Genomic DNA, 25,108 nt, shown 5'->3' with positions numbered 1-25,108 from the left:
CTGCCCAGGGACTCGGCTATAACCCCAAACACCTGATGGCCCTTTCTGACAAGCAGGCATTTCCACCAAGACTCTCAGCTTCCAGAAACCTCTACCGAGGATAATTTTTTAAACTGGTCCTCCGTTCTCAGCCAGGGAGGCCACTGGGGAGTCACACTGGGTCCCCAGCCCTTTCCCAAAGCCCTGCAGGAAGGAGCTCTCTGTCCTGCCAGGTTGGCGGTCAGCACCAAGTGGAGGGAACTCAGCTCTTGGCCCAGGATCCCTGCCCCAAAAAGGGTGCTTGTGCCTGATGGAAAGTTTGGGCTGCAGGACACTCCCTTCCAAAATCCCAGGTTCGATATTTACACAAAGTCTGAAATTAATGCAGAGAAAACCTCCAAGTGCCCAGATGGAAGGGAAGGCTGAGAACAGGAAGGGGCGGGTCCCAAGTCCTAGGGTTTTTTTCCACAGAGAGAACCGGGCAAAGCTAAATGTCCCTGGATGAGTGAATAGGAGTCATTAATCATGCCTGTACCCCTCCACTTTAAACTGATTTTACTGGGAATTTGCAACTGAGAATGGGGAGAGGTGAGCATAACAGGGATGCTGTAGAGCTGAATTCTTCCCTCAAGCACTGACCCCTACCTACCCTTGCCCAGGGATATGCTTTGGGGCCAGGATGGCTGCAGGCACCCAACCCTTGGAAACACCACCCATGGCCAGCGCCCCTCCCAGCCCTTGGGAAATGCAGCCTTTGTCAGGGACCAGCATGGCTCCAAGCTCTGCTTTGTCCCTGGATCTTTGAAGTCACTGCTCCCTGCATGGCCATCCTGCCCTACTCCTGGTCCTCTCCAAGCAGGAGAGGAGCATGATTAGGTGTTTCCATGGGCCATGTATGGATGCTTCCGTGGGTTACAGGAACGCTCCAGGCTCCCCTGACAGTCCCTGCTCCCCATTACCCCTCTGAGGGTTTCTAAATGGTCTCCAAGGCTGAGGAGGCAGGAATGCTTTGAAATCAGGTGCATTCAACAGTTATGATCAGTCTTAAACTCACCACTCCTTCCATTCCCAAACTTAACCCAGAAGGGACATTGCCCATTCATTAAGAGCCATCCATTCATTTATTCAATGAATATTTCTTGTTTACCTACTATGTGCCAGGCATTGTTCTAGGCGCTGGAAATATAGTAGTGAGCAAAACAGACAAAAGTCCCTGCCTTCATAGAGTGTGTACTCTAATAGGGGAAACAGATAACCAACAAACAGGAAAGGACAATAATTTCGTATCAGCATCATCATCTAACTAAAATTGGGTGGGGGTGAAGGAACAGGGTGGTCAGGGAAGGGACATTTGGGCTGAGCCTGGAATGCCGAAAAGTGGCCAGCTAGGGAAAGATCCACAGGTGTGTGCCAGAGAGAAGGAAGAGCAGGTACAAAAAGCCCTTAGAAGGAAACAAGATTTTGTGATCAAGGAACAGCTAGAATATAGCTGGAAATAGAAGTACAAGACATGATATGAGCAGGGACAGGAGCAGATCATGTAGGGCCTCGCAGGCCATGGGAGAGGAGGACTGGCTTTCACTCCAAGAACATTCATCCTGCCACGAAGTACATAGGCCAAGCTTCCCTTTGCCTTAGCCATCCCTTCTGACTTCAGCTTTCAATGTGATACAAGCTCCCTTTCTCCTCACCCCTCCTGCCGCCTCACCCCACAGGGTCAGGCTACCTGGGGGACATAGACACTTCTGTTTTGTGATTTGGAAGGAACAAGAGGAAGTTTAGGACATGGTTCCCTCCCTCTTCTCCTAACTGGAAATAAGCCATTTCGAGAGACTTCATCCATGGATTTTTTTTGGCCAGAAATGCCAAGAAACTTGCTCATCTTCACCCAAAAAGCAAGTTGTAGGCCAAAGGTATGAATTCAAGTTGCATTTTCAAGGTATTCATCTTCTCCCATACCTTATGTTTCCCGGAAAACTTGAGAAGAGGCCACTTCAGGAAACTGCACAAAGACTGTATTCACAGTAGACCCCAGAGAGCAGATGGAGAACAACATATCTCTTGTCACAAGAGATTCAAATCAAACAGTTATCAGCTAAATGTTCCCAGTAAGGATATTTATCAGTGGGTCAAGGAAATCAAGGCTGAAATGCTAGAGAGGAAAGAAATGGATGTCTTCTAAGGTATTGTATGGGCTTCATTCCTTGACCGGGGCCTGCTCCTTCCACTTAGTTCCCTATTATGCTCACCACCCACTTCCACAGGCAAGGGTTTTGTTTTTTGTTTTGTTTTGTTTTTGTTTTTGTTTTTGTTTTTACTGTGGAACCAGCACCCTCCTAGCCCCTGATGGGGGCGGTGAGGTTGGCCACAGATTGGCATTGGCAGAAACAGCTCCTTGGGCTAATTTCTGAAGCTGAAGTTCAGAAAGGACTTCCTTCCCTTAGCTGCCCCTTCCCTGTGATCAGAGGCACAGGAAGCAGCAAAGAGCTGGCCAGCTCTTCCAGCTGCCAAAGGTAAGGGTCCTCACATGGCATGGTGGGACATTAGAAAGATCCAGAAGACCCAACTCAAGGGAGGGATCTGCTGGCGTTTCTTCTAAGTTGGCTGATGGGCATCCAGACACTTCTGAGCAAGTGATATTCATGTTTTTGCAGGTCCTGGCTAAGACATGACCCATTTAATCAGGAATGGCTTGGTTCGAGCTTTTTAGAAATGCATCCTGAAAATCCCTGGAAGGAAGTTAGCAAGAACTGCCTGCAGTTCTACAGAGCAGAACTGGAATCCTACAGTGGATTCCTGTAGCAGCCATCTTTTTCCCTCGGGCACCTGCTCTGACAGACTTTGGGGAGGAGTGCCATGCTGGGCTGCAGGAACCAGTCCTCTTTGGGCTTCTGGGGGCACCAGGAGAGCCAGGAGTTGGGACACCTGCAGGGTTCCTCCCTACTGATGGAAGGTCCAGGAGTGGGTTGGGACTCTTGCTTGGGAACTCACACCCACCCCCAGCTGGACCCTGCATTAATGATTGTCAAGAATTGAAGATGCTTCAGTGACAACAGAGCAAATAACAAAATAGGAATAAGGGAATTAATGATATGGAAAAAGACAAAGAGAGAAAACAAGGAATAGGAGGAAGAGGGAGAGAAGAGAAAATACAAAAAGAATATTTGCATTCACACACAAAAAAATACCTTCACAATTCCCACAGGGGTGAAGCTTATGTTGTGATTCTAGCTTACAGACGGGAAAAATGAGAGCTTCCATGAGTTCCCCAGTGACTTAGGACAGAACTAGGACTGCAATCAGCTGCCTGGTTCCCCCTTTCCACACCATCCTAACATGTCTGTTTAGAGTATGTGGAAAATTAGCAGCAGCAGTTGGGATCACTCTGGCTAGATGCATCCCTGGTGTGGGATCCCTGCCCCTTTCTCTATGCTAGGTTTGAAATCCCAATCTCAAGTGCATCCACCATCATTACATGCAGATTTAGGATGGGTCTTGTCCATGAACAACCAGAAAAGAGGTGCTGTTGTGAGATTAGCCCGCAAATAAGTGATTTGCTGGAGGTTAATGGCTGGGGGAATGGGTAGCTTTGGTCATTTTAAATCCGTCCCCCAGGATTGTCTTGGATACAGAGCCACTCAGTTACTGACAAATCCTACTGGTCAACCAGTCTACCAAATTCCAATGTCCCCTGGTTCATCGATAAGTAGGTATTGAATACCATTTTTTTTAATTGTTCCTGGCACTGCAGGAGTTAACATGGAGGGAATTTTTTTTTTTTTTTTTAACTTAGGCTTTGACTTTCAGCCCTAAAGAGGTCACGGTCTGTGTGGTGAGGCAGAGCTAGCCTACATAGCAGAAAAAGTAAGTGCTAACATGGCTATAGAAGCAGTCCCAGTCAGGAGAGGCAAACTAGCCTTAGTCTTTATTAAGTATTGTTACTTCCAGTAGTGTGGTGGTAAGCCCACTCCCAAAAAGGCAGAGAAAGATGAAAGCCCTCATTTGTAGTCTTTCCTCATTTCTGTGCTGGAAAGAGCCCCATTGTGACCAATTTCAAGATACCAATGTGACATCACTGAACACAGAGTTGGGAAGAGATATCTAAAGTTATCTCTGACCGGCCAGTGTAGGCTGGCTCTGGCACCCTACGGGTTCTCCCTGGGGCCCTGGGAAGGGAAGGCCCTACTTGTTACACCCATAGGCTGCACATGGGCTGTGACCTTCCCAAAGTCACTGGCATGCCGGCTATGTACATCACACGCATGCAGTATGTATCTCTCTGAGATTTATTGAATGCAGAATGGGAGTGGTCTACCCCAAAGAACTGTGCACCTCATAGGCACTCAACAAATGTGAGCCTCTAGCACCCCTTCTCCTTCCTCAGAGGCCTGAGGTCCTTGAGCCTCCATTTGTTCATTTATTCACTCAGCAGGTATTTCCCGATTGACCTCTCTCTGTGCTGGGCGTTCTGCTGGGGGGCTGTGGTGACGGAGAGGCATTAGACAGACGTGTTGAGCTGGAAACACGGGACAATGATGACTGGGGCTCTAGAACTGAGTTCTGGTCCTGGCTTCATCTCCAACTTACTGTGTGTCCTCGAGCAAATCACTTAACCTCTTTGGGCCTTAGTTTCTTGATCTGTAAAATGAAGGAGTTGAACTTGACATTCACTAATGTCTATTCAAACTCTGGCCTTCTGTGGCTCCAGGAAGGGAGGTGAGATCTGGAAGGTACATGAGGAATAGTTGAAGGAACAGAACAGCTCTGTGGGAGAAAGCAGACAGTCGAGCAGGCGGGACCCCTGAAGATCTGGCATGAGTCCCTCGAAAGAGGAATGGACCTCGTTAGTGTGGTTCTTGAAGGAGGAGCTCAGAGGTGGAAATTATAATGGGTTGGGTCATCCAACTCCAGCTTGAAGGATGTCGAACACCATCCCAGCCACCTAGCCACGGCATGAGCCACCTTGTGAAGGAATGGGCACCTCCTATTCAGTTAGAGACTACAGACCCCTGTCTCAGCCACGTGGACAGGATCTCTGGCAGGGAGGTCATGGCTGTAAAACCCCAGCCACAGGACCCTCTTCCAGTCCATACATCTTGAGAGGCTCCTCCAGTCTTGCCCCCAGGGACGTGAGGGGGAGTGGCTGGCTGGATGCCTACTGAGTGCCAGACCCTGTGCCAGCTTCCAAACCAGAAACACAGTTCCCACTCTGGAGAGGGGAACCTGACTGGCCCATGATCTCACTCAGGCTTGAAACAGCCATGGGGGTGGGTTCTGGGGTTGTTAAAGTAGTAGGTGGCTGAGCCAGAACTGGAAGTAGGGGTCTCCCGTTTGAGGGGTGGGGGTCTCAGGTCTAGGGGTCTCCACTGTATGCTGCTGGAAGAGGAATTCAAGGCAAGTGGGTGAGCTGCCCATCCAGTCTCTTAATTTGGTGGAGTAAAGGAGGCCAAAGCACTGCCGGGTCGGCAACCCTGAGACAGAGTCTAGCTAATTAAGAGGTAGAGGGTTTCCCTATCTCCAACAATGGGGCGCACACATTTGCCCACACACACATATGCATACACATACACACACTCGCACACACACCCAGCTTAGTTCAAGAGCACTACTAAGCATACTCTCCCCTGGTCAGGTCTCCTAGTACTTCTCTCCTGAGAAAGCCATTTCCTTGGTGACCAACCCAACCACACTCAGAACCCCTCAACCCCAGTCTTCATCCAGCACCCGATTCCTGCTCCCCTAAACTCCTGTTTTCACTTCATTTCAGACACCCCTGTCCCTTTCCTCTGCCACCATCCCCTTGCCACCACCTCGCCATGCTTCCCATGGAGAAAGGCTTCCCTGTCAACAGGCTGGCAAAGTCCATCCCCTCCCATGAAAGACTCAGTGAGTCCTGGAGACACTTGGAAGCTGGACAGAATGGGATTTCTCCCTATTTTCTTTACAGCTGAGAAAATACAAACACAAGAGCATATTTATTGCAATGTTTCTATCCCAAAGTTTGTCTTAAAAAAAGAAGAAGAAATAAAATTAGCTTCTCTGCTCAGTACCCCCCTACCTACCCAAAACCCCTGCCCTTTCCATTCCTGGTGGAGCCAGGGAAAAAAACAGAGCAGGCCCAAGCCCCACAGAGAGGCACTGCATCCCAGACAATGTGGGGCTTGTTCACAGAGTTTGGGAAGAAACACACCTCCAAAAACATACCCAAAACTTCCTAGTGGAGCGTGTTCCGAGGGAAGAAACAGGCAGGCCCTGTGTCTGGACATAGTATCGCTGAGGCTCTGGGAAGAGAGGAGCCCACCAGTCTAGCCCCCTCCCCAGACTGGAGGGAATGCCTCACCCTTTTAGCCTCTGGAGGACTCCTTCCTGTCACTGGTCCCACTGGGTCTGAACAAGAGTGCCACAACTCAGTGGCCCCTCCGTGCCAGGCCCTGGAACCCCAGAGATCGCTGTTTGAAGGCAGCGTCAGGCAGCATCAAAGGAGAAGACTTGAGGAGAAGCAAAGGGACTGCTTGTTAGGTCTTTGGTATTTTTCAGACTTCCTATGATGTGAGGGAAACATGCCTCATGCATTCGTCTCTGTCCCCCCAGCAGGGCCCACACAGCCAGCCCTACGTCTCTCAGGTGACCAATGTATGTGGCATGAATGGCAGCGATGGAAAGAAAGGTCCCTGGGTGGCGCAGCGGTTTGGTGCCTGCCTTTGGCCCAGGGCGCGATCCTGGAGACCCGGGATCGAATCCCACGTCGGGCTCCCGGTGCATGGAGCCTGCTTCTCCCTCTGCCTGTGTCTCTGCCTCTCTCTCTCTCACTGTGTGCCTATCATAAATAAATTAAAAAAAAAAAAAAAGGAAAGAAAGGTCACTCAAAACAACAGGCCAGGTCACCCAAAAGAGTTCCCCAAAGTCCCGGGCCCCGCCCACGGCTCCACTGAGCATTCCTGGGACTGGAGCCCCCCAGCTGTTGTTGACTAAGCCAACAGCGACACCTGCTGGGCCGTCACTCTGACACAGCTGGGAACCCCCAGGAGCACCACTCCCAAAGCCCCATGCTTGTCTTTAGTTCCTAGTCTTCAATCCCCTCTGCCTCCCTCCTCTCCAAGGAGCAGTGTAGTTCCAACCTGAGTCTGAAGACTCAAGACCTAGGAAGAGCCAATGTTTCAGTTCAAATCAGAAGGCAGTTTTAAGGTCATCAGGCAGGAGGAATTTTCTCTCTTGGGGGAGGTTTAGTCTTTTTGTTTTATTTATGCCTTCAACTGATAGGATGAGGCCCACCCACATCATCAGGGCTATCTGCTCTAGTTAGTCTACCAACTTAAATATTCACCTCATCCAAAAACACTCTCACAGACGCACCCAGAATAGTGTTTGAACAAATATCTGAGCACCCCAGGGCCCAGTCAAGTCAACACAAAACCAACCATCACAGGATGGATCCTTTAGAATGAGCCTTTTTGGGTTAGAAGATGGGAAGCACCCTAAAAGAGACAGGAGGAGGTTTCTGGCCTAACACGTTTAATTAAACTAAGAAATCTGTGAAAGCTTTGTGAAGAGAGGATTCTTGGAGAAGACAACCCCAGAACTACACGCAGCCTCTTTATCTTGATGCAATTTTAGCAACTTGCACATAGAATTGATCACCTTGTGTCACATGTCATGTGACCCTCAGCCTCACTGTATCTGAACCTCCAACTAACACCTCTACCTCCCTTCTTCCAGGTGAACTATGACCACTTTACTTTTGGTGTTTGTGACTCTGAGGGTCATCACAGCAGCCAGCTCGCTAGAAGCTTCAGGTAAGGACACTCCCATGCATGTCTCATGTAGCCAGCGGACACAGAAATGGATTCTGGGTAAATGGGTCCTGCCTGAACTTAGTACTGCTACTTCCGAGGTTATAATCTCCCCTCTCCTGGCCTTTTCGTGGCCCTGCCTGCCCCTTCTCTATCCAAGGCAGATCTGACCACAAGAGGAGAGTGCCGGTGCATGTGAACACACACACACACACACACACACACACACACACACACGTGTCCGGGAGCCCTTGCTCAGGTAATACTGCTCCCGATGGCCCTCTAGGATGGACAGCTGAGGGGGAGAACTCCTGGAAGGTGCCCATCTTCCCAATCCTCCCTCTGTGCATCTTACCCAAAACTGCCACACACCAAGCTTGGGGCTGGGGCAGGATTATAGACAAGCCCAAAGAGAAAAAGCTGCCAAGAGAGAATCAGCTGGAACACCAAAGATGAGGAAATTCTTTGAGAAATGAAAAGAAGTCCCCAACAAATCACACAGGGCTTTGTTTTTCTTGGCAAGCCATCCTTGGGAAGACCCTGCATGGTGTCTTGCATATGGTAGGCATGAAGTAGGTTTCTGAATATCAAGCCCTAAACCAAATGAACAAACTATCCAGTGACTGCAGGATGGGTTTGCCCCAAGGTGAGCTGTATCTCCCTTAGAGTGAGGCAAGAGAGGCCCCTGCTCTTCACTTTTAGAGACTTCCCTCTGGCCTTCCTCCTGCCCCAGTACTCTTTAAATGATGAGGAGTCTGTAGGGCCAATGAGACATGTCCACACAGATCTATGCTCACCCTTTAGACCCCACCGGATAGCCAGGATGCCCAAAATTCCCTGCCCAAGTGGACCCAAGCCACTTTCAAGGCCACATAGGTCTCTCCTCTGGGCCCATCCTCCTAGAGCAGGAGGACCATGCCCTTGATGAGAGCCATCTCAGGCCTGAGAGAAAAGTCCAGGGGTGGCTGTTTGTATGTGGTGTGGACAGAGCTGAGGTGTGAGGCCTGGGATAAGCCCAGACCCCTCCCAGTCCAGAAAACTGGCAGAGAGAAAGACAGCCTCCTGCTTGACCACCATAGCCCAATGCAAAACTCTAAGGAATCCAAGACTTCTAAATTTGAATCTGGCTTTTCATTTTGAAAGGTATCATTGTCGAATAGGAAGATAGAACATATTTTATTTAACATTTTATGGACTTGATTTATAACTTTTAAATATTTATACATAGGATATATGGGTCTCCATCTGTACCCTTGCTCTGGGACCCACAAATATCCAGCCCCTGGCTGTAACCTGGGTGGTTTGCCCACACAGGCTACCCAGTTCATAGGGTTGGTGGAGAGCTTTAAAAACTGCAGGGTTAGGCACTACAGTCACTTTTAGCTCTCCCCAGAGAACCGGAGAACTGCCAGCCCTAAAACCATGCTGTATTGTGGGGCTAGGGCTGAGCATCCAGAGGGAGATTTTTGTGGAAGGACCTGGTAGTGATCAAAAGGTTAGGGCTGGACCCCCAAACATTCCTGGCTCCCTGTTCCTTGTCCTGTCATGGTATCTACCACCCACAAATATCTGAAACATTTTTATTTTCAACCTGTAAGCCCTCCTGGAACATGAGTCCCCATAAGTGTGTGACTTACCATGAAAGGAACTATTTTTGCAAAAGCTGTCTCTTTCCCATTCCAGGAAGATCTTTTCCTTCTAACTGGATTTGGTAAAGACGTTGCATCTTCCCTACCAATACTCTCCATGATTTTTTGTGAAGCTAATCATACACCACACTCAACCCCCACCCTTGTCTAACTTTTTGGGGATCTTTTACATAAATATCTGCTCTTCTCTGATGCTTCTCCAACCAGCTCCCCCGCCCTCAATTCCCCAACAGCAGAAGAGAATGCCTTGTCCCTTAGCAAAGCCAGGATGGAATCCAAAGCAGACCTCAAGTGGGACACGTCTGTGTAGTTTTGCATCTGAGCTTTAAACATTGGGTGGATATGTTTATTCTTCCTCATAACAATTTTTCCCGCCGTAAAATGATTTTTTTCCCAAAATCTTTGAGTCAAGCCGTCACTTCAGGAAGATGGGTCCTGTTTCTCTTATGGTTTGGTATCTCCTGGGGTACCTGAGTTTGAGAAACAGAGAGTGGGGCAGGGTGGAGGGGCTCAGCTCTAAAGTTGTCCTCGACCTCCTCTGCAATTATTTTCTGGTTCCATAGTTGCAGTCTTGGGGTACAGAGACCAGAGATCTTGAGAAATGTTGCTCTGGAAAAAGTGTGGCAAAGCTTCCTGGGAATTCTGGATAGCACAGGAGTATCCCCCCCCCTACAACCCTCTGCCATAATACAAACAGGGTCATGGGATCTGGTCATTTACAGAAGGACAGACAGGGAGGCTGGGTGGTCTTCTCCAGGCACTAACAGTTCTGTCCCTGCCCCACAGACCCAGACAACTCACTGAGTGTCAGCATCCCTGAACCGTCCCCATTGCGGGTCCTCCTGGGGAGCTCCCTCACCATCCCCTGCTACTTCATCGACCCCATGCACCCTGTGACCACCGCCCCCTCCACCGCCCCCCTCGCCCCAAGAATCAAGTGGAGCCGCATTACCAAGGAGAAGGAGGTGGTGCTGCTGGTAGCCACTGAAGGGCAGGTGAGGATCAACAGTGCTTACCAAGACAAAGTCTCGCTACCCAACTACCCGGCCATCCCCAGCGATGCCACCTTGGAAATCCAGAACCTGCGCTCCAACGACTCTGGGATCTATCGCTGTGAGGTTATGCACGGCATTGAGGACAGTGAGGCTACCCTGGAGGTCGTGGTGAAAGGTGAGAACGTCCCACAGGGACACTGCTTTACCTGGGAAAAGAACCAGAATGGTAGCCTCACGAGAGTGGGCTGAGGCAGGCTGGTTTTCAAAGCCCAGTTCCTCCCCCTCCAGCTTGCACACATCTGAGTCAAGTCACTTAGCTTCAGTTGTGTTTCTGTAACTTCGAGCTGGTGTTTCCATTCTCTCTGGACTTTGAGGGAATTAAACACGTCCTGGCCACAGTCACATGTAAATGAAAGTTTGTGTTTGTGCTTTGCAGCAGTCCCATGATTTGGTAGGTCTTGAGATCATCCCCACTTTACAGACAAGCAAACTGAGGTTAAGTGATCTGTCTGAAGTTTTCCTGGAAGTGAGCCAGAGCAGTCTCCTGACTCTTCATCCAGATAAATGTCTTTACTTCCCTCACCTCCCACCCCAGCCCCATTCTCAGTTCCAGAAGCCAAAGGGATGAAGCCTCCCTGGTTCATTTCTCTCAATGGTGCAAGGAGAGTGGTTGTGTCCATGGGTGGCTTAAGGATGGGTTTCCCATTAGGATGCCCCAGGCTGAGGATACATGGGGCTCTAAGTGTCTCTTTCCCCCAAAAAAACATGGGGCCCGGAAGTGCCAAGAAAAAATTAAAAGGAGGCAGATTTTAGTTCAATTCAAAGAACTTTATGATTATCAGAATTATCATAGATGTTGAAAAAAGATGCTCTATGAGGTAGTGAGGTCCCTGTCACTGGAGGTGTTTCAGTGAAGGCAGAAGGAACACATGCAATTATGGGGAGATCTGTGTATCAGATAGAGCCCAGACCGATGTCCCTAAGGCCCCTTTGACCATAGCCATAATTATTCAAGGACTGATGACAGGAGGCTGTGCCTGACCTGCTCTCCCACCCACACGTGTCTTGCAGGCATTGTGTTCCATTACAGAGCCATCTCCACGCGCTACACGCTGGACTTTGACAGGGCACAGCGTGCCTGCCTGCAGAACAGTGCCATCATTGCTACACCCGAACAGCTGCAGGCTGCCTATGAGGACGGCTTTCACCAGTGTGACGCCGGCTGGCTGGCCGACCAGACTGTCAGGTGAGCCCCTGGGTGGGCGCTGGGCTATAACCCCGGCCAGCATGGAGTTGATGCCAGCGTGGGTTGGGGCTGGAGTAATGCCTGGGCCAACTCTAACAATCCTCATATCATTGCTCAGAAACAGACATTCAATTTGGGATTGTTCGGTTGTGCTATGAAGAAAGATATGATAATGTTTCATGTTTCAGGAATTCTGCAAGCAAAAAATTGATCATGTGCTTTTCTAGATAGCTCTACTGCTACAGTGAGAATAATTTTATTAGCTGATAGGAATTTTAAAATAATACAGAACTTACACAGAAGGCCTTTATGTGCCTTACTTTTTTTTTTTTAAGGGGGCTTATGGTATTCATTTGAAGATGCAGCCTGAGCAATAAAGCAAATGTGCCCCTTGTCTCAGACCATCTCAGACATGCTCAGGCGGGAGCTCCCCTGGGGCTAGGACACATTCTGGAGTGTCTGGTGTCTCTGCTTATAGAAATGACATGGCACCCCATGACCTGTCCAAATCCTTGTTACTCTGCCCTGCAGCAGAGTGAGAGCTCCTAGCAACTTTGCCTTCTGTGTGCTGTTCTCTGTGCAAATTACACATCATTACTCTTCCTGCCCATGTTCTCCTTTGCCATGGTTTCTTCACTGTTTCCTGAAAGTTTGGTGCTTTGTGTATTTTTATGTAAACTGCTTGTGGGTTTTTTTGTTGTTTTGTTTTTTAATAGGCAAGGCAAGACATACATAAATTTAGCTTTTTGGCATCTTTTTCCCTGAGTGCAGCTGCTGATGGATGGGTAACCCAAAAGGACAGATAGCGCTCTGCCCTCAAGGGATCTCAGCCCGTGAGAGAGAGCCTGTTAAGGCAAGATGAGACATTGCTTCAGGGTGGAGAGAACTCTGAACGGAAAAGCCAGAAGTGCAAAACCTCTGGAAGAAAACAAAGGAAAATATCTTTACAATTCTGGGATAGATCTTTGAGATCTTAGAACACAAAAGCTGCCAAGAGGAAAACAAAATGAGACAGCAGCCTAGAGGAATGCAAGACCCACATCAAACCCACACAGAAAGAGCTGTGTGACCTTGGACAAATTGCTTAAGTCTCTGGTCCCACCCCCACCCCACCCCCGTTTCTTCCAGGTTAAAATGGAGTGTTTATAGCACTTGCCTCATTAGGTTGACATGAGATTCAAATGATAGTCAGCAAATGACGGCCCACGGGCCAAATCCAACCCACCCTTGTTTCCTTACGTAAAGTTGTGTGGGAACTCTGTGGCTGCTTCACACTACAGTGGCAAAGTTGAGGGGTCAAGATGAGACCCTAGGAGCTGCAAGACCTAAAATATTTACTATCTGGCTTTTCTGCAGAAAAGGTTTGCCGGCCCGGGATAGAACATGTTCGGTATTGATAAGTATTCGGTAAAGGGAGCTGCCCATAAATCACCTATAACTGTGGTAACATTTATCTCAATGAAGTGCAGGAAAAGGTGTAAAAATAAATTATGTGTGTATCCAGGGCAGATACTGGCAAATGTGTCCATGAGTCACTGTTTCCTCCCACATGGGAGGAGGATACAAGGGCACAGACCACAGGCCCCTTCTGTTCTCTTCTGTCCCCTGACGCCCACTCTGGGTTCCTGACAGGTACCCCATCCACACCCCGAGGGAAGGCTGCTATGGAGACAAGGATGAGTTCCCAGGCGTGAGGACTTATGGCATCCGAGACACCAATGAGACTTATGATGTGTACTGCTTCGCTGAGGAGATGGAGGGTGAGGTCCTGCCCCCCCCCCATTCCCAGGACCCTTCCCTGTCCCCTTCCCCCCACAGATACCAGGGATCACATGGGCCTTCTCCGGGGCAGAGCACTAACTCAGGGCAGCACACACCAGACCTACCCTCTCTGCCATGCCCAGAGAGGGTGGGGGAGGGAGGGTGGGGGAAGGAAGGGGCCCACAGATCCCTCACTCTCCACTTTGGGAAGGGCCTGAGTAGCCATGGGCACCTGCCAACTGTCTGGCATGACTGCTTGGCCCAAGACTATCTCTGTTTCTGGACTGGGACTGCCCCTCTCAGTCAGGATCCCCAACTGCTCTGACCAGCCCATCACTCTCCCGAGGTTCACTGTACCAGTAAAGTCCAGCCCAGTCTTGTCACCCTCACAGGACATTCCAGGCCACTCCAGGGTGGGCCCATCAGAAATGGAGTTCCAGGGCACCTGGTGGCTCAGTTGGTTAAGTGTCTGCCTTTGGCTGAGGTCATGATCCCAGGGTCCTGGTATTGGACACCACAAAGAGCTCCCTGCTCAGCGGGGAGCCTGCTTCTCCCTTTCCTTCTGCCTGCTGCTCCCCTGCTTGTGCTCTCTTGCTCTCTCTCTCTCTCTCTCTCTGTCAGATAAATAATAAAATCTTTTAAAAGAAAAGAAAAGAGATGTAGTTCCCAGGAGAGCTGGCTGCCCTAGCACCCTCTCTGGCTTCCCTCCTTCCAGCCCCCAGCACCATCCAGTCTGGCCCAATGGGCTCTTCTGGAGAGCCCCAGCAGTAGCAAGAAGGAAACGAGTCTTTCTCTGCTTTGTAAAGGGTGCTAATTTTGGTCCAAGCGAGCTTCTCCAGTTACCCAGGCATGTGGGTGACGCCCCTTCTCCCATTGGCACCCATCACCCCTTTTGACATTCCAGGCTCTGCTGCCTCAGCTGCCACCCCCACCTAAGTTCACAGCTTCCCCCCCCCCTCCCCGGCTGGGGATAAGACCTGACAACCTGGCTCATTCTGAGGCAGGTACATTCCCCTGCTTTCTCACCCCCAGGCTCCCTTTCCTGATTCTCACCCCTGGGCCCAGAGCCTTTTAAGCAGCAAGTATTTGTGTTCCCACTCTTGACTAACCAAAGACATGACCAATCAGAGTTGCCACTAAGCAAGGACAACCAGTGCCTTCCCCAGGAACAGATGCCCACCACCCACCCCTACCCCCCCATACAACCTTCTTAGGTTTTGGAAATAGTACAAAGAGTTCGCAAGCCCCCACTATGCCCTTTATGGACGCTTCGGGGCCTAGAGACCCTGTTTTGGGAACCACTGCTCTGAACGTCAAAGTCTAATGCCTGCTCTTCCCATCACAATTTGAATCTTTTTAAAGGATTGCTTGTGTGGGCAATGCTTAACACGTAGGAAAGATGGAAAGATGCCCTGGGAGAGGGCATGTTTCACAGCAGGGCATGACCCAGGATGCTTTGGAGCAGGAGTATGGAACCTAGGAACCCTGTGGATTCGCTGGGGATGCACAGCAGGAGTGGGGATGGAGGTCCTCACCCTGTGGCCATGTCCTTCGCAGGTGAGGTCTTCTATGCAACATCTCCGGAGAAGTTCACCTTCCAAGAGGCAGCCAACGAGTGCCGGCGGCTGGGCGCCCGGCTGGCCACCACGGGCCAGCTCTACCTGGCCTGGCAGGGCGGCATGGACATGTGCAGTGCCGGCTGGCTGGCTGACCGCAGTGTGCGCTACCCCATCTCTAAGGCCCGGCCCAACTGTGGAGGCAACCTCCTAGGCGTGCGGACCGTCTACCTGCACGCCAACCAGACAGGCTACCCGGACCCCTCATCCCGCTATGACGCCATCTGCTACACAGGTAGGGGCAGGAGCCAGGGGGCAGGCGTAGCACCACGGAAATTGGGGCCCAGAGGAGGGGAGCTTAGAATGGGGGCTGGTTTCTACCCCCTCAAGGGGCCACAGGGTAGCTGAACCCCATGTCTCAGCAGCCCTTGTTTTCACTAGCTCCTAGAAGAGCTAAGGTAGCAGCACTGTAGGGACAGGATCCAGCCCATCTCATCTGCTCAGAATAGGGTTAAAAGCATGAGCTTTAGAGTCTGTGTTTGCTCAGGTTTGAATCACAGCTCTGCCACATGCGACTGTGCAAAAAAAAAAGCCTCCATGTCCCCCTCCATCTGAGGGGCAGGTGGCAGGGCCCTGATGCAAAACCATGCCCCACCCAGGTGGGCGCTGTTACCCATCCTCTTGAATCCAGTGTGCTTTAAAGAAGGGCCATGTTGTTATTGAAAAGAGTCAGTGTAGTGGGGAGAGTGGAGGGGGGGGGGGCTGCAGTTTTGACCAGCAACTCACTTTGAAAATTTAGATTACAACTTTTAAAAATAAGATTTTTATCTTCTATTTTACACGGTCGAGGTTTTAATTACAATTACATGCTGATTTTTAGAGGAAAATGTGGGTCATAAGGAGCTGCATCACATTTGTGACAAAATTGGTGACAGCCCAATGGCCTAGCTGACTTCATGTTTGGCTCTCGCAGCGTGACTTTACATGAAGAGGGGTGCTTTTGCAAAAGTAATGAGGATTTTCCCCAAAGCCTCTCTTAACCTTTCAATATCCTAACCAGGCTTTTTGAAGTGGTAGCACGCTTGTGGGTTTCCTCTTTCTTAAATTATTGACTGGTTTGTGCCTGCCAGACCCTCATTTACTCATGACCGAGGCAGGCAATGCCCTTATGTCACTTTCATCCATGTCATGGGCTCCCACATCTTTGGCAGGATTTTTCAATTCTACTTTGTAACTGATTTACACTGTCCTGCTGGCTAGTTACAACTTCAGAACCCAGAAGATAGGTAGGGAGGCGGTGGGCATTGATCAAGAGGGGATGTTGGAGCCAGACTGGTTGGTTATATAAGCTGTGAGCCGCTTGTTCAATATGTCATGCTATGGTGACTTTGCACTATTTTGCAACATGGGAACTGAGGCCTTCTAGAATGAGTACTCTACGGCATAGTTGAGGCCACCTGCAATGGGCCCAGCCAGGCACACAGTAGGTGCTTTCCATCCCCGGCAGGGAAGGAGGTGGATCTGATGCCCATCTGCCTCAAGCCAGTCCCAGGTTGAGCCACTAAAGTTATCTTTTCCCCTACCCCAGGTGAAGACTTTGTGGACATCCCAGAAAACTTCTTTGGGGTGGGTGGTGAGGAGGACATCACCATCCAGACAGTGACTTGGCCTGATGTGGAGCTGCCCCTGCCCCGAAACATTACTGAGGGTGAAGCCCGAGGCAACGTGATCCTCACTGTGAAACCCATCTTTGACCTCTCCCCCACTGCCCCGGAGCCTGAGGAGCCTTTCACATTTGTCCCGGAGCCCGAGAAGCCCTTCACTTTCGCCACCGATGTAGGGGTCACTGCTTTCCCTGAGGCCGAGAACAGGACTGGAGAGGCCACCAGGCCCTGGGGTGTTCCCGAGGAGTCCACACCTGGCCCAGCCTTCACCGCCTTCACCAGTGAGGACCATGTCGTGCAGGTGACTGCAGTCCCAGGCGCGGCCGAGGTGCCCGGGCAGCCACGATTGCCGGGGGGTAAGTGCCCGCCCCTCGGGGGGCTGCATGGGGGTTGGGGGCCACATAGAAAGAAGTAAGCTCTATACCTTTAACTCAGCCTGAGACCTGGGCCAAATATTTCTTCTCTCATACTCAGTTCTCCTTGCTTATAAAACAAGGGGATGGGCCAGACAGTGATCTCTGTGCTCCTTTGCCACAAAGCATTTTCTTCAAATGAAGTCCTAGGTGGAAACCAGACTAGACATCAAACCAGTAAAGATGCCGCATGGGTCTAGGTGAAGTGGAGGAAAGAACTGGGGCTCTTTGGTCCAGGCCCCATCCCCCATTCCATCAGTCACTGCCACAGGACAGAGGCCACTTGAGAACTGCTATGTGAGGTGATCCTGGGGCTTCTTACTGAGCTGACCTTCCAGGACAGGGGTCAGCAAACCAAGCTCTAACAGCCATATCGCCTTGCCACTTGTTTTGTTTTCTTTTAATTTTATTTATTTATTTATTTATTCATAAGAGACACAGAGAGAGAGAGAGAGGCAGAGACATAGGCAGAGGCAGAAGCAGACTCCCTGCAGGGAGCTCAATGCAGAACTCAATTCCAGGACCCCTGGATCACAAACTGAGCCAAAGGCAGATGCTCAACCACTGAGCCACCCAAGTGCCCCATTGCCACCTGTTTTTATATGGCCCACGAACTAAGGGTAGTTTTACAGGGTTTTTTTTTTTTAAGATTTTATTTATTTATTAGAGAAACAGAAAGAGAGACAGGCAGAGGGAGAAGCAGGCTCCATGCAGGGAGCCCGATGTGGGACTGGATCCCGGGTCTCCAGGATCACACCCTGGGCTGAAGGTGGCGCTAAACTGCTAAGCCACCAGGGCTGCCCAGTTTTACAATTTTATTTTATTTTTTTAAATAAATTTATTTTTTATTGTTGTTCAATTTGCCAACATATAGAATAACACCCAGTGCTCATCCCATCAAGTGCCCACCTCAGTGCCCATCACCCAGTGACCCCCACCCCCCGCCCACCTCCCCTTCCACCACCCCTAGTTCGTTTCCCAGAGTTAGGAGTCCCTCATGTTCCGTCTCCCTTTCTGATATTCCCCACTCATTTTTTCTCCTTTCCCCTTTATTCCCTTTCACTATTTTTTATATTCCCCAAATGAATGAGACCATATAATGTTTGTCCTCTGATTGACTTATTTCATTCAGCAATTTTAAATAATTGGCAGACAGGGGCTTCTGGGTGGCTCAGTGGTTGAGCATCTGCCTTCGGCTCAGGGCATTATCCCAGAGTCCTGGGATTGAGTCCCACATCGGGGTCCCCACAGGGAGCCTGCTTCTCCCTCTGCCTATGCCTCTGCCTCTCTCTCTGTGTGTCTCTCATGAATAAATAAATAGAATCTTTTTTTTTTAATTTTTTTAATTTTTATTTATTTATGATAGGCACACAGTGAGAGAGAGAGAGGCAGAGACACAGGCAGAGGGAGAAGCAGGCTCCATGCACCGGGAGCCTGACGTGGGATTCGATCCCGGGTCTCCAGGATCGCGCCCTGGGCCAAAGGCAGGCGCTAAACCGCTGCGCCACCCAGGGATCCCCAAATAAATAGAATCTTTAAAAAAATAAAAATAAATGAATAGTTAGCAGACGAAGTCAAAGTAAGAATAATATTTTGTGACATATAATGAAAATTACGTAAAATTCAAGAGTCGGTATCCACAAATAAAGTTTGATTGGAACAAAGCCACACTGTCTTGTCAATGCGTTGTCTGTGGCTCATTTAGGGCTGTCACGGCAGAGTTGAATAGCTGTGACAGAAACCATTGAGCCCACAAGGCTAAAATCTGTCCTGGCTGGCTCTTTCCAGAAAATGCTTGCCAGCCCCTGTTCTAGGATAGGGGCGTTCCAGGGATTTACTCAAGGTCTGGGGCTCAGGATGTCATGTCCCAGAGAGCCCAGCTGTTCCCCAGACTCCAATCCAAGAAAAGGAAGGACATTCTGGGGTGGCTCTCATAAGGGCCTTGGTGGTGCCCTCTTCTGGGGGAAGAGCAAGTGGACACTGCCATCCATCATCATATCCACGATGCCACCAAGTGGAATTTCAGCCTGAATTGCCAAATACAATGTGTTGGGGAAGTTTTGGGGTAACACCTGTGATGGCTGGGTCCCAGGGTTAGCCCAGGACTGGAAAGAGTGCCACTGGCACCATGTGGGAAGGTGCCAATGGACAGATGAGCATCTGCTACAGGACAGGATAAGGGATTTGGGACAGTATCAGACCAGGGATACGAAGCTGTGACATAACCTGGCCAATCACCCAGGGAAGTGTCAGAAATAGAAACAAATGTGTATGTAGCCAAATACAAGAGAGGCAGAGTAAGTGGGCAGCTCAAGGAAGGGCTCTAACCCTTTGAGAACTTGGTAAATGCTACAAGGCCACATCCGAGAATGTGTCCAGGGCACACCCGTAAAAACTCTGGCAGACACTCTCAGGGCAACCACCACCCCCCACCCCCGGGCCCTGGGCCAGGTGGAAGAAATTCCAGTCATTGTTTGATGTATTCCTTAGCCTTTTCTGTATTTTCCTAATGTTCTGTAATGAATGCGCATTCTTTTTATCATGAGAAAAAATGCATTTGTTTTAAAGAGTAAAGGAACAAATGAGCAGTTTAGAAGTGAGGAGCCCAAAGAGGAGAGTTGGGGACACCCAGGGCAGAAGAGTCCTCAAAGGCTCTTTCAGGGAGATGGATTTCAGAAACAGCTTGAATAAGCAGAGGGAACCAGGTTGGTTGAGAATAGGAATGGAAGTAGGAAAGGCAGGAGGGGATTAAGGGAAGTCATTCCCCGAAGTCATTCCCAGGTCTCTCTCACTGCCCTCAAAGCCAAAGAACCATGCCCCACGGGCACCTGCATTGTGCTATCCAGTCCATGCCCTGAGCTTACCTTGTCTTTCCTTCTCTTCCTCTCCTCCCCACCCAGGGGTTGTGTTCCACTACCGCCCAGGCTCCACCCGCTACTCACTGACCTTTGAGGAGGCTCAGCAGGCCTGCCTACGCACTGGGGCTGTCATCGCCTCTCCTGAGCAGCTCCAGGCTGCCTATGAAGCTGGCTATGAACAATGTGATGCTGGTTGGCTGCAGGACCAGACTGTCAGGTGAAGGACGAGCCACCCACCCCCCCCCCCGACCCCTGCCAGCCCAAAGCCAACCATGAGAGGTTGGGCTTGGGGAGCCAGAACCCGTCACTCACCCAGCAGAGCGGGCACCCGCTACACTGTGCAGTAATTAATGACTCCATGGCTACTCCTCTAATTACCCCCCCAGAACCAAGCATATTCTGAGCTAGTAGGGAAGGGCTCCAGGTGACATTAAGTCCTTGGTCATTTACCTCCAAGAGACAGAGAGGGAGAATCTCAAAGGCCCCTGCCCTCGTCCCCTCCAGCTTGACCCAGTGCCCTCCCATATAACGAGCTCTCTTCTGAAGCCAAGAATCCCCTAGGGGCTTCCAGACCCTTCCCCCAGCCACATAGGTCGCTTATTGCATGAGAACCTCCCTTCCGGTGTGAATCCCACCAGACAACTGAAGATACACCTTGCTTGAGCCTCCGAGAGACCTGCCAGCCTCTGCCTGGGCCCTGTGTCCCCCAACCCCTGGAATAGGCCTTCATGTGTCCCTCCTGCCCTCCATTGCAGATACCCCATTGTGAGCCCACGGACCCCGTGTGTGGGTGACAAGGACAGCAGCCCGGGGGTCAGGACCTATGGTGTGCGACCACCATCAGAAACCTACGATGTCTACTGCTATGTGGACAAGCTTGAGGGTATGGGCCACATTCTTGAATTTTGGGGGAGACACAAAAAGGAGGGGGAATTACCATCTACTCAGTTCTGTTCCTGTTTGAGAAAGGTCGGCCTAGGCCCTGTCTCAGATCAAGCTCCTTTTCTTCCTCCTGCATAGTTCCTGTGGATTCCCCCAGCACTGCAGGCAAGCATCAGTTCCTTAAAAAAGCAATGAGTTATGCTGATAAATGAATCTTTACTTATTACAAATAAATGCTACATACGCCATCTGCCTCATGGAGAGTCCTGATGGCCAGGAACAAATCAAAGGCTCTGAGAAGTCCTGCAGTAGAAAGCCTCTTTAATGCTGTTTAACCTTAACCACAGGCCTTTTATTTTGTTTCATCTCATTTCTTTTAATTTCAATTATAGTCACCAAATTACTATCCTAGTGAACCAAATTTTGGAAATGCTGGTGTTCTGGAAAGATTTCAGCATACCCACTCACTTGTTTTGGGACCTGGAGCAAGTTACCTAACCATTCTGGGCCTTAGTATCCTCATCTATAAAATATGAGCTGATTGTGTGCATATCAGAGACTCTTGTGAACATTAAATGAGATACATATGAGAAGTTTCTGGTACAAACAGGTATTCAGTAAATGTGAACTTCCTTCCCCCAAATCAGTCAGGCACCTGGGAACCATTCTGGATGTGGGGATCCAAACCACAAGAGTGGCTACAGGACCCACTCTCCCCTCGATAAGCTCCCAGGGGTGGGGATGGGGGACTGCAGGCCCGCAGCATATAGATGCTCCATGCTTCAGTGCTGTGGTATAGGGGAGCACGGGGGGGGGGGGGGACAGAGGGAGGGTTAGAGGGAGGGTGCCGACAATCTGCCGACCAGACAATCTAGAGAAGAGGGAAGGAGGGAAGGTTGCTTCCACGTAGAGTGACCAACTGGTCTCAATTCAGTTGTCCTGCACCGCACCCCCTGCCCCTGGTGAGCAGAGGCTGCTTTGGCTGTAGGCAAGAGGGTCACACCTGCCACCTGCTTCTTCCCCCAGGGGAGGTGTTCTTCATCACACGCCTGGAGCAGTTCACCTTCCAGGAAGCCCTGGCATTCTGCGAATCTCATAACGCCACCCTGGCCTCCACTGGCCAGCTCTATGCTGCCTGGAGCCAAGGCCTGGACAAGTGCTATGCCGGCTGGCTATCAGATGGCAGCCTCCGTTACCCCATTGTGACCCCGAGGCCCTCCTGCGGTGGAGACAAGCCAGGCGTGAGAACTGTCTACCTCTACCCCAACCAGACAGGCCTCCCAGACCCACTGTCCCGGCACCATGCCTTCTGCTTCCGAGGTATGTGTTCTCCCCTCTCCTCCAGCCTCCCTTCAGGCTGGGGCATGACTCCTCTGGGTTCACCCTTTCTGGCTCCTGTCCACTATCCCCATCTATCAGAGCAAGGAGGAAAAAGTCAGCCCCTCTGGGGCAGGGGCAGCTTTGGAGCTAGCATGACCTTAGCCATTGACCCCAAAGCAAGTGCATCCTTCTAAAGGTCCCCAGAGACAAGCAGAGAGAAATGAGTGAGAACTGGGGCTCTCAAATCAGGCAGACCTGAATTTTAATTATAGTTCTGCTGCTTAGTAGCTGTATAACCCAGGACAAGTTACTTAACCTCTCTCTGTTCCTCTGCTTCGTCTATAAAATAGTGATATAATAGTTTCTACATCAAAGTTGCTCTGCAGATCGACTGGGGTAACGTACAAAACACTTGGCATTGTGCCCGGGACATAGTAAATTCTCGGTAATGTTAGCCTTAATATTAAAAATAACACACACACACACACACAAATAAAAATAAAAATAACACACACAGACACATACATATATACTGTTTTCATGTGTACACCCTTGCCAAATTTTCTCCTGCTTGTAAATATGTTTGTGGTGAGTTGAGTCAAAGTATTCTATGACTCTTTGCTAAGCGCCAGAAATTCAGGTTTTTAATTGACCCACGCTGAGGACCTTGTCACATCAGTCAATCCTCATTACCTGTCAGAGTTCTGAGAGTGATGTCATCAAACAGACCAGGGGGTGTGGCTAGGGCATGGCCAAGGCCGTGCTGGGCTCTGACCAGAAGAGATCCTCAGGTCTTCATCTACTGGAATATAGATTGTAGTCACGGCTTGTGCCATGTTTTATATATGATACATCAAAACTGAGTGTCTTTCTAACTTCCTGCGAATGTATAGTTATTTCAAAACAAAGTTAACAAAAAATAAAACCTGAGCAGTCCCCAGCTTCTCAGACTTCCAGGGTCACCTTTTAAAACCCAATTCAAAGGAAGTTCAGCCCCACTCCGCCAGCCTCAAGAAAGCCAAACCCCTCCCAGAGGATGTGTTGAGGCTCCTGGCCAGTATCACTCTCCCTGCTCTGGACAGCAGAAGCCGAACCAGTTAGCCTCCCAGTACATTCTTAGCCATGCACTCTCACTATCCCCTGACCCTCAGAGCCCACCTGCTGGTTTCCCCCTAAATCCAGTTACCCACCTTCAATAAATCCTGCCTTCACCCTCCAGTGCCAGGATGACTTCATTAATTTTAAATAGCAGCCTCCTATATTTGACCCAGACACGCTTGGTACATAATTTCTGTCCCCAAGAAAAGCAGCATCATGCCATAGTTGAGAGCAGAGTCTGGCACCAGATGCTTGCGTTTGGAGACTCGATCTGCCACTATAAGCCACTGACCCTGGGCAAGTCATTTAACTCTGTGCCTTAGTTTTCCTATCTGCAAATAAAATCATAGTATCTGTGTCATAAGGCTGTTATGGGATAAAATGATTTAATTTACATTAACGCCTTTAAACAATGCCTGACATATGTAATACATTCTGCAGAAGGGAGATCCGGGGCCACCCTGAAATAATGTGTGTGTGCTGATGGTGTGTGCATATCAGTATTGTGCAAGTGAGGCAATCAACCCTCATTGAGGAAGATGGGAGCCATGTCACTAAGCTTGGGGAAGGGGCGGGGGTTGAGGTCCAGCAAGGTTTTTGCACCAGTCTGATACCCCTCAAAATCCCCTAGTCCCCCTGCAGAAGGGCCTGGGATGGGTCACTGGCAGGAAGGAATGCTCACAGCCTACCTCTTTTTAGGTGTCTCAGCAGTACCCTCTCCAGGAGAAGAGGAAGGTGGCACACCCACCCCCTCTGTAGTGGAGGACTGGATCGCTACCCAGGTGGGGCCTGGTGTGGCTGCTGTCCCCATGGGGGAGGAGACAACTGCAATCCTGGACTTCACCATTGAGCCTGAAAACCAGACGGAATGGGAACCAGCCTACAGCCCAGCGGGCACTTCCCCACTGCCAGGTCTGTGCAGCTAGGTCTCTGGGGCATGTCCTGAAGTCTGTCCTATCTGCCTAGGGTATGCCACAAGGGAGCTCTGTCTCGCCAGCCCTGACACTAGCTGGATGTGCTGCCGTGGACAGTGTCAGCCACCTCAACTGGCCTCTAGGACAACCGCCAAGTGAAAGAAGGACACCCTTGTTCACAAAACACATCTCTCTCTCTCTCCTTCTCTCTCTGCACTCCCCAACTCACTGTACCCATCTTTTTCTTTCTCTCACTTCGCACTGCAGTGCCCATCACTGAGCCAATCAGAGGGCTCTCATTCTATCTTCCTACATTTACACCGTTACCCTCTAACCTTTTAAAATCTCTCTTTAGGAAGATCTTCAATAGAGGGGAAAGGGGTAGTTGGAAGTATGACCTGTCTCCTTGCTTCACTCCTCCTTCTATGTCCTCTTTTGGGCCAGGCATCCCTAACCAGCTCTTCCAGCCCCATCTATCCTGTGCGATGGGACATGATGGGATGAAAGCTTCAGTCCCCTAGCCTTGTCAGAAAAAGTGTTTAGTGGTTATACGGTTTGGGACATGCTGGCTTACAGAAAGATTAACAGGTTTCTTCACTACAGACCTCAGTGCCTTTGATACACTAATATGTGCTGTAATGCAGAGGGGCTGATGTATTCAAAGTGTTCCAAATGAATCTGACCAAAGGCTTTTTTCTTCCCCATGGAACATTCATATATGGCCCAGTTTGGGTAAGGCTGAATTAAAGCAATGCACAATAATGTGTGTGTGCTTACTAGAAAGCTCACCCAGGGGCATGTTCATTTGAAGAAATGGTATACCAGAGCTTTCCACTACTTTATCTAGTTGCTCATTCAGTGCACTGTTCCCAAGCAATTCAGCCACCCTGAGCACTCCTCTGGGTGCCGGAAATGCAAAGCCCACCATCTCTCCATGCCAGAAGGTGAGGTGGGATTTGGCCCAGAGACCTAGCCCAGCAGCC

At 50.0% G+C, this 25,108-nt stretch overlaps 1 protein-coding gene across 1 annotated transcript in view; it reads left to right on the top strand.

Moving 5' to 3' along the window:
• Positions 1 to 25,108, top strand: part of ACAN (aggrecan) — a 62,534-nt gene that overhangs the window by 17,377 nt on the left and 20,049 nt on the right. The window contains exons 2-11 of the mRNA XM_055326550.1: positions 7,696 to 7,772; positions 10,205 to 10,588; positions 11,485 to 11,659; positions 13,292 to 13,419; positions 14,978 to 15,271; positions 16,565 to 16,996; positions 19,954 to 20,128; positions 20,667 to 20,794; positions 21,820 to 22,113; positions 23,911 to 24,123. Of these exons, the coding sequence (XP_055182525.1) occupies positions 7,703 to 7,772; positions 10,205 to 10,588; positions 11,485 to 11,659; positions 13,292 to 13,419; positions 14,978 to 15,271; positions 16,565 to 16,996; positions 19,954 to 20,128; positions 20,667 to 20,794; positions 21,820 to 22,113; positions 23,911 to 24,123 (2,293 nt within the window). The 5' untranslated portion in view covers positions 7,696 to 7,702. The remainder of the gene's footprint in view (positions 1 to 7,695; positions 7,773 to 10,204; positions 10,589 to 11,484; positions 11,660 to 13,291; positions 13,420 to 14,977; positions 15,272 to 16,564; positions 16,997 to 19,953; positions 20,129 to 20,666; positions 20,795 to 21,819; positions 22,114 to 23,910; positions 24,124 to 25,108) is intronic.

The sequence above is a fragment of the Nyctereutes procyonoides genome, unplaced genomic scaffold (genome assembly GCF_905146905.1).
Source record: "Nyctereutes procyonoides isolate TBG_1078 unplaced genomic scaffold, NYPRO_anot_genome, whole genome shotgun sequence".
NCBI classification, from domain to species: domain Eukaryota; kingdom Metazoa; phylum Chordata; class Mammalia; order Carnivora; family Canidae; genus Nyctereutes; species Nyctereutes procyonoides.
The sequence above is the reverse complement of the archived record's forward strand: the minus strand, read 5'-3'. Positions and strand labels throughout refer to the sequence as shown.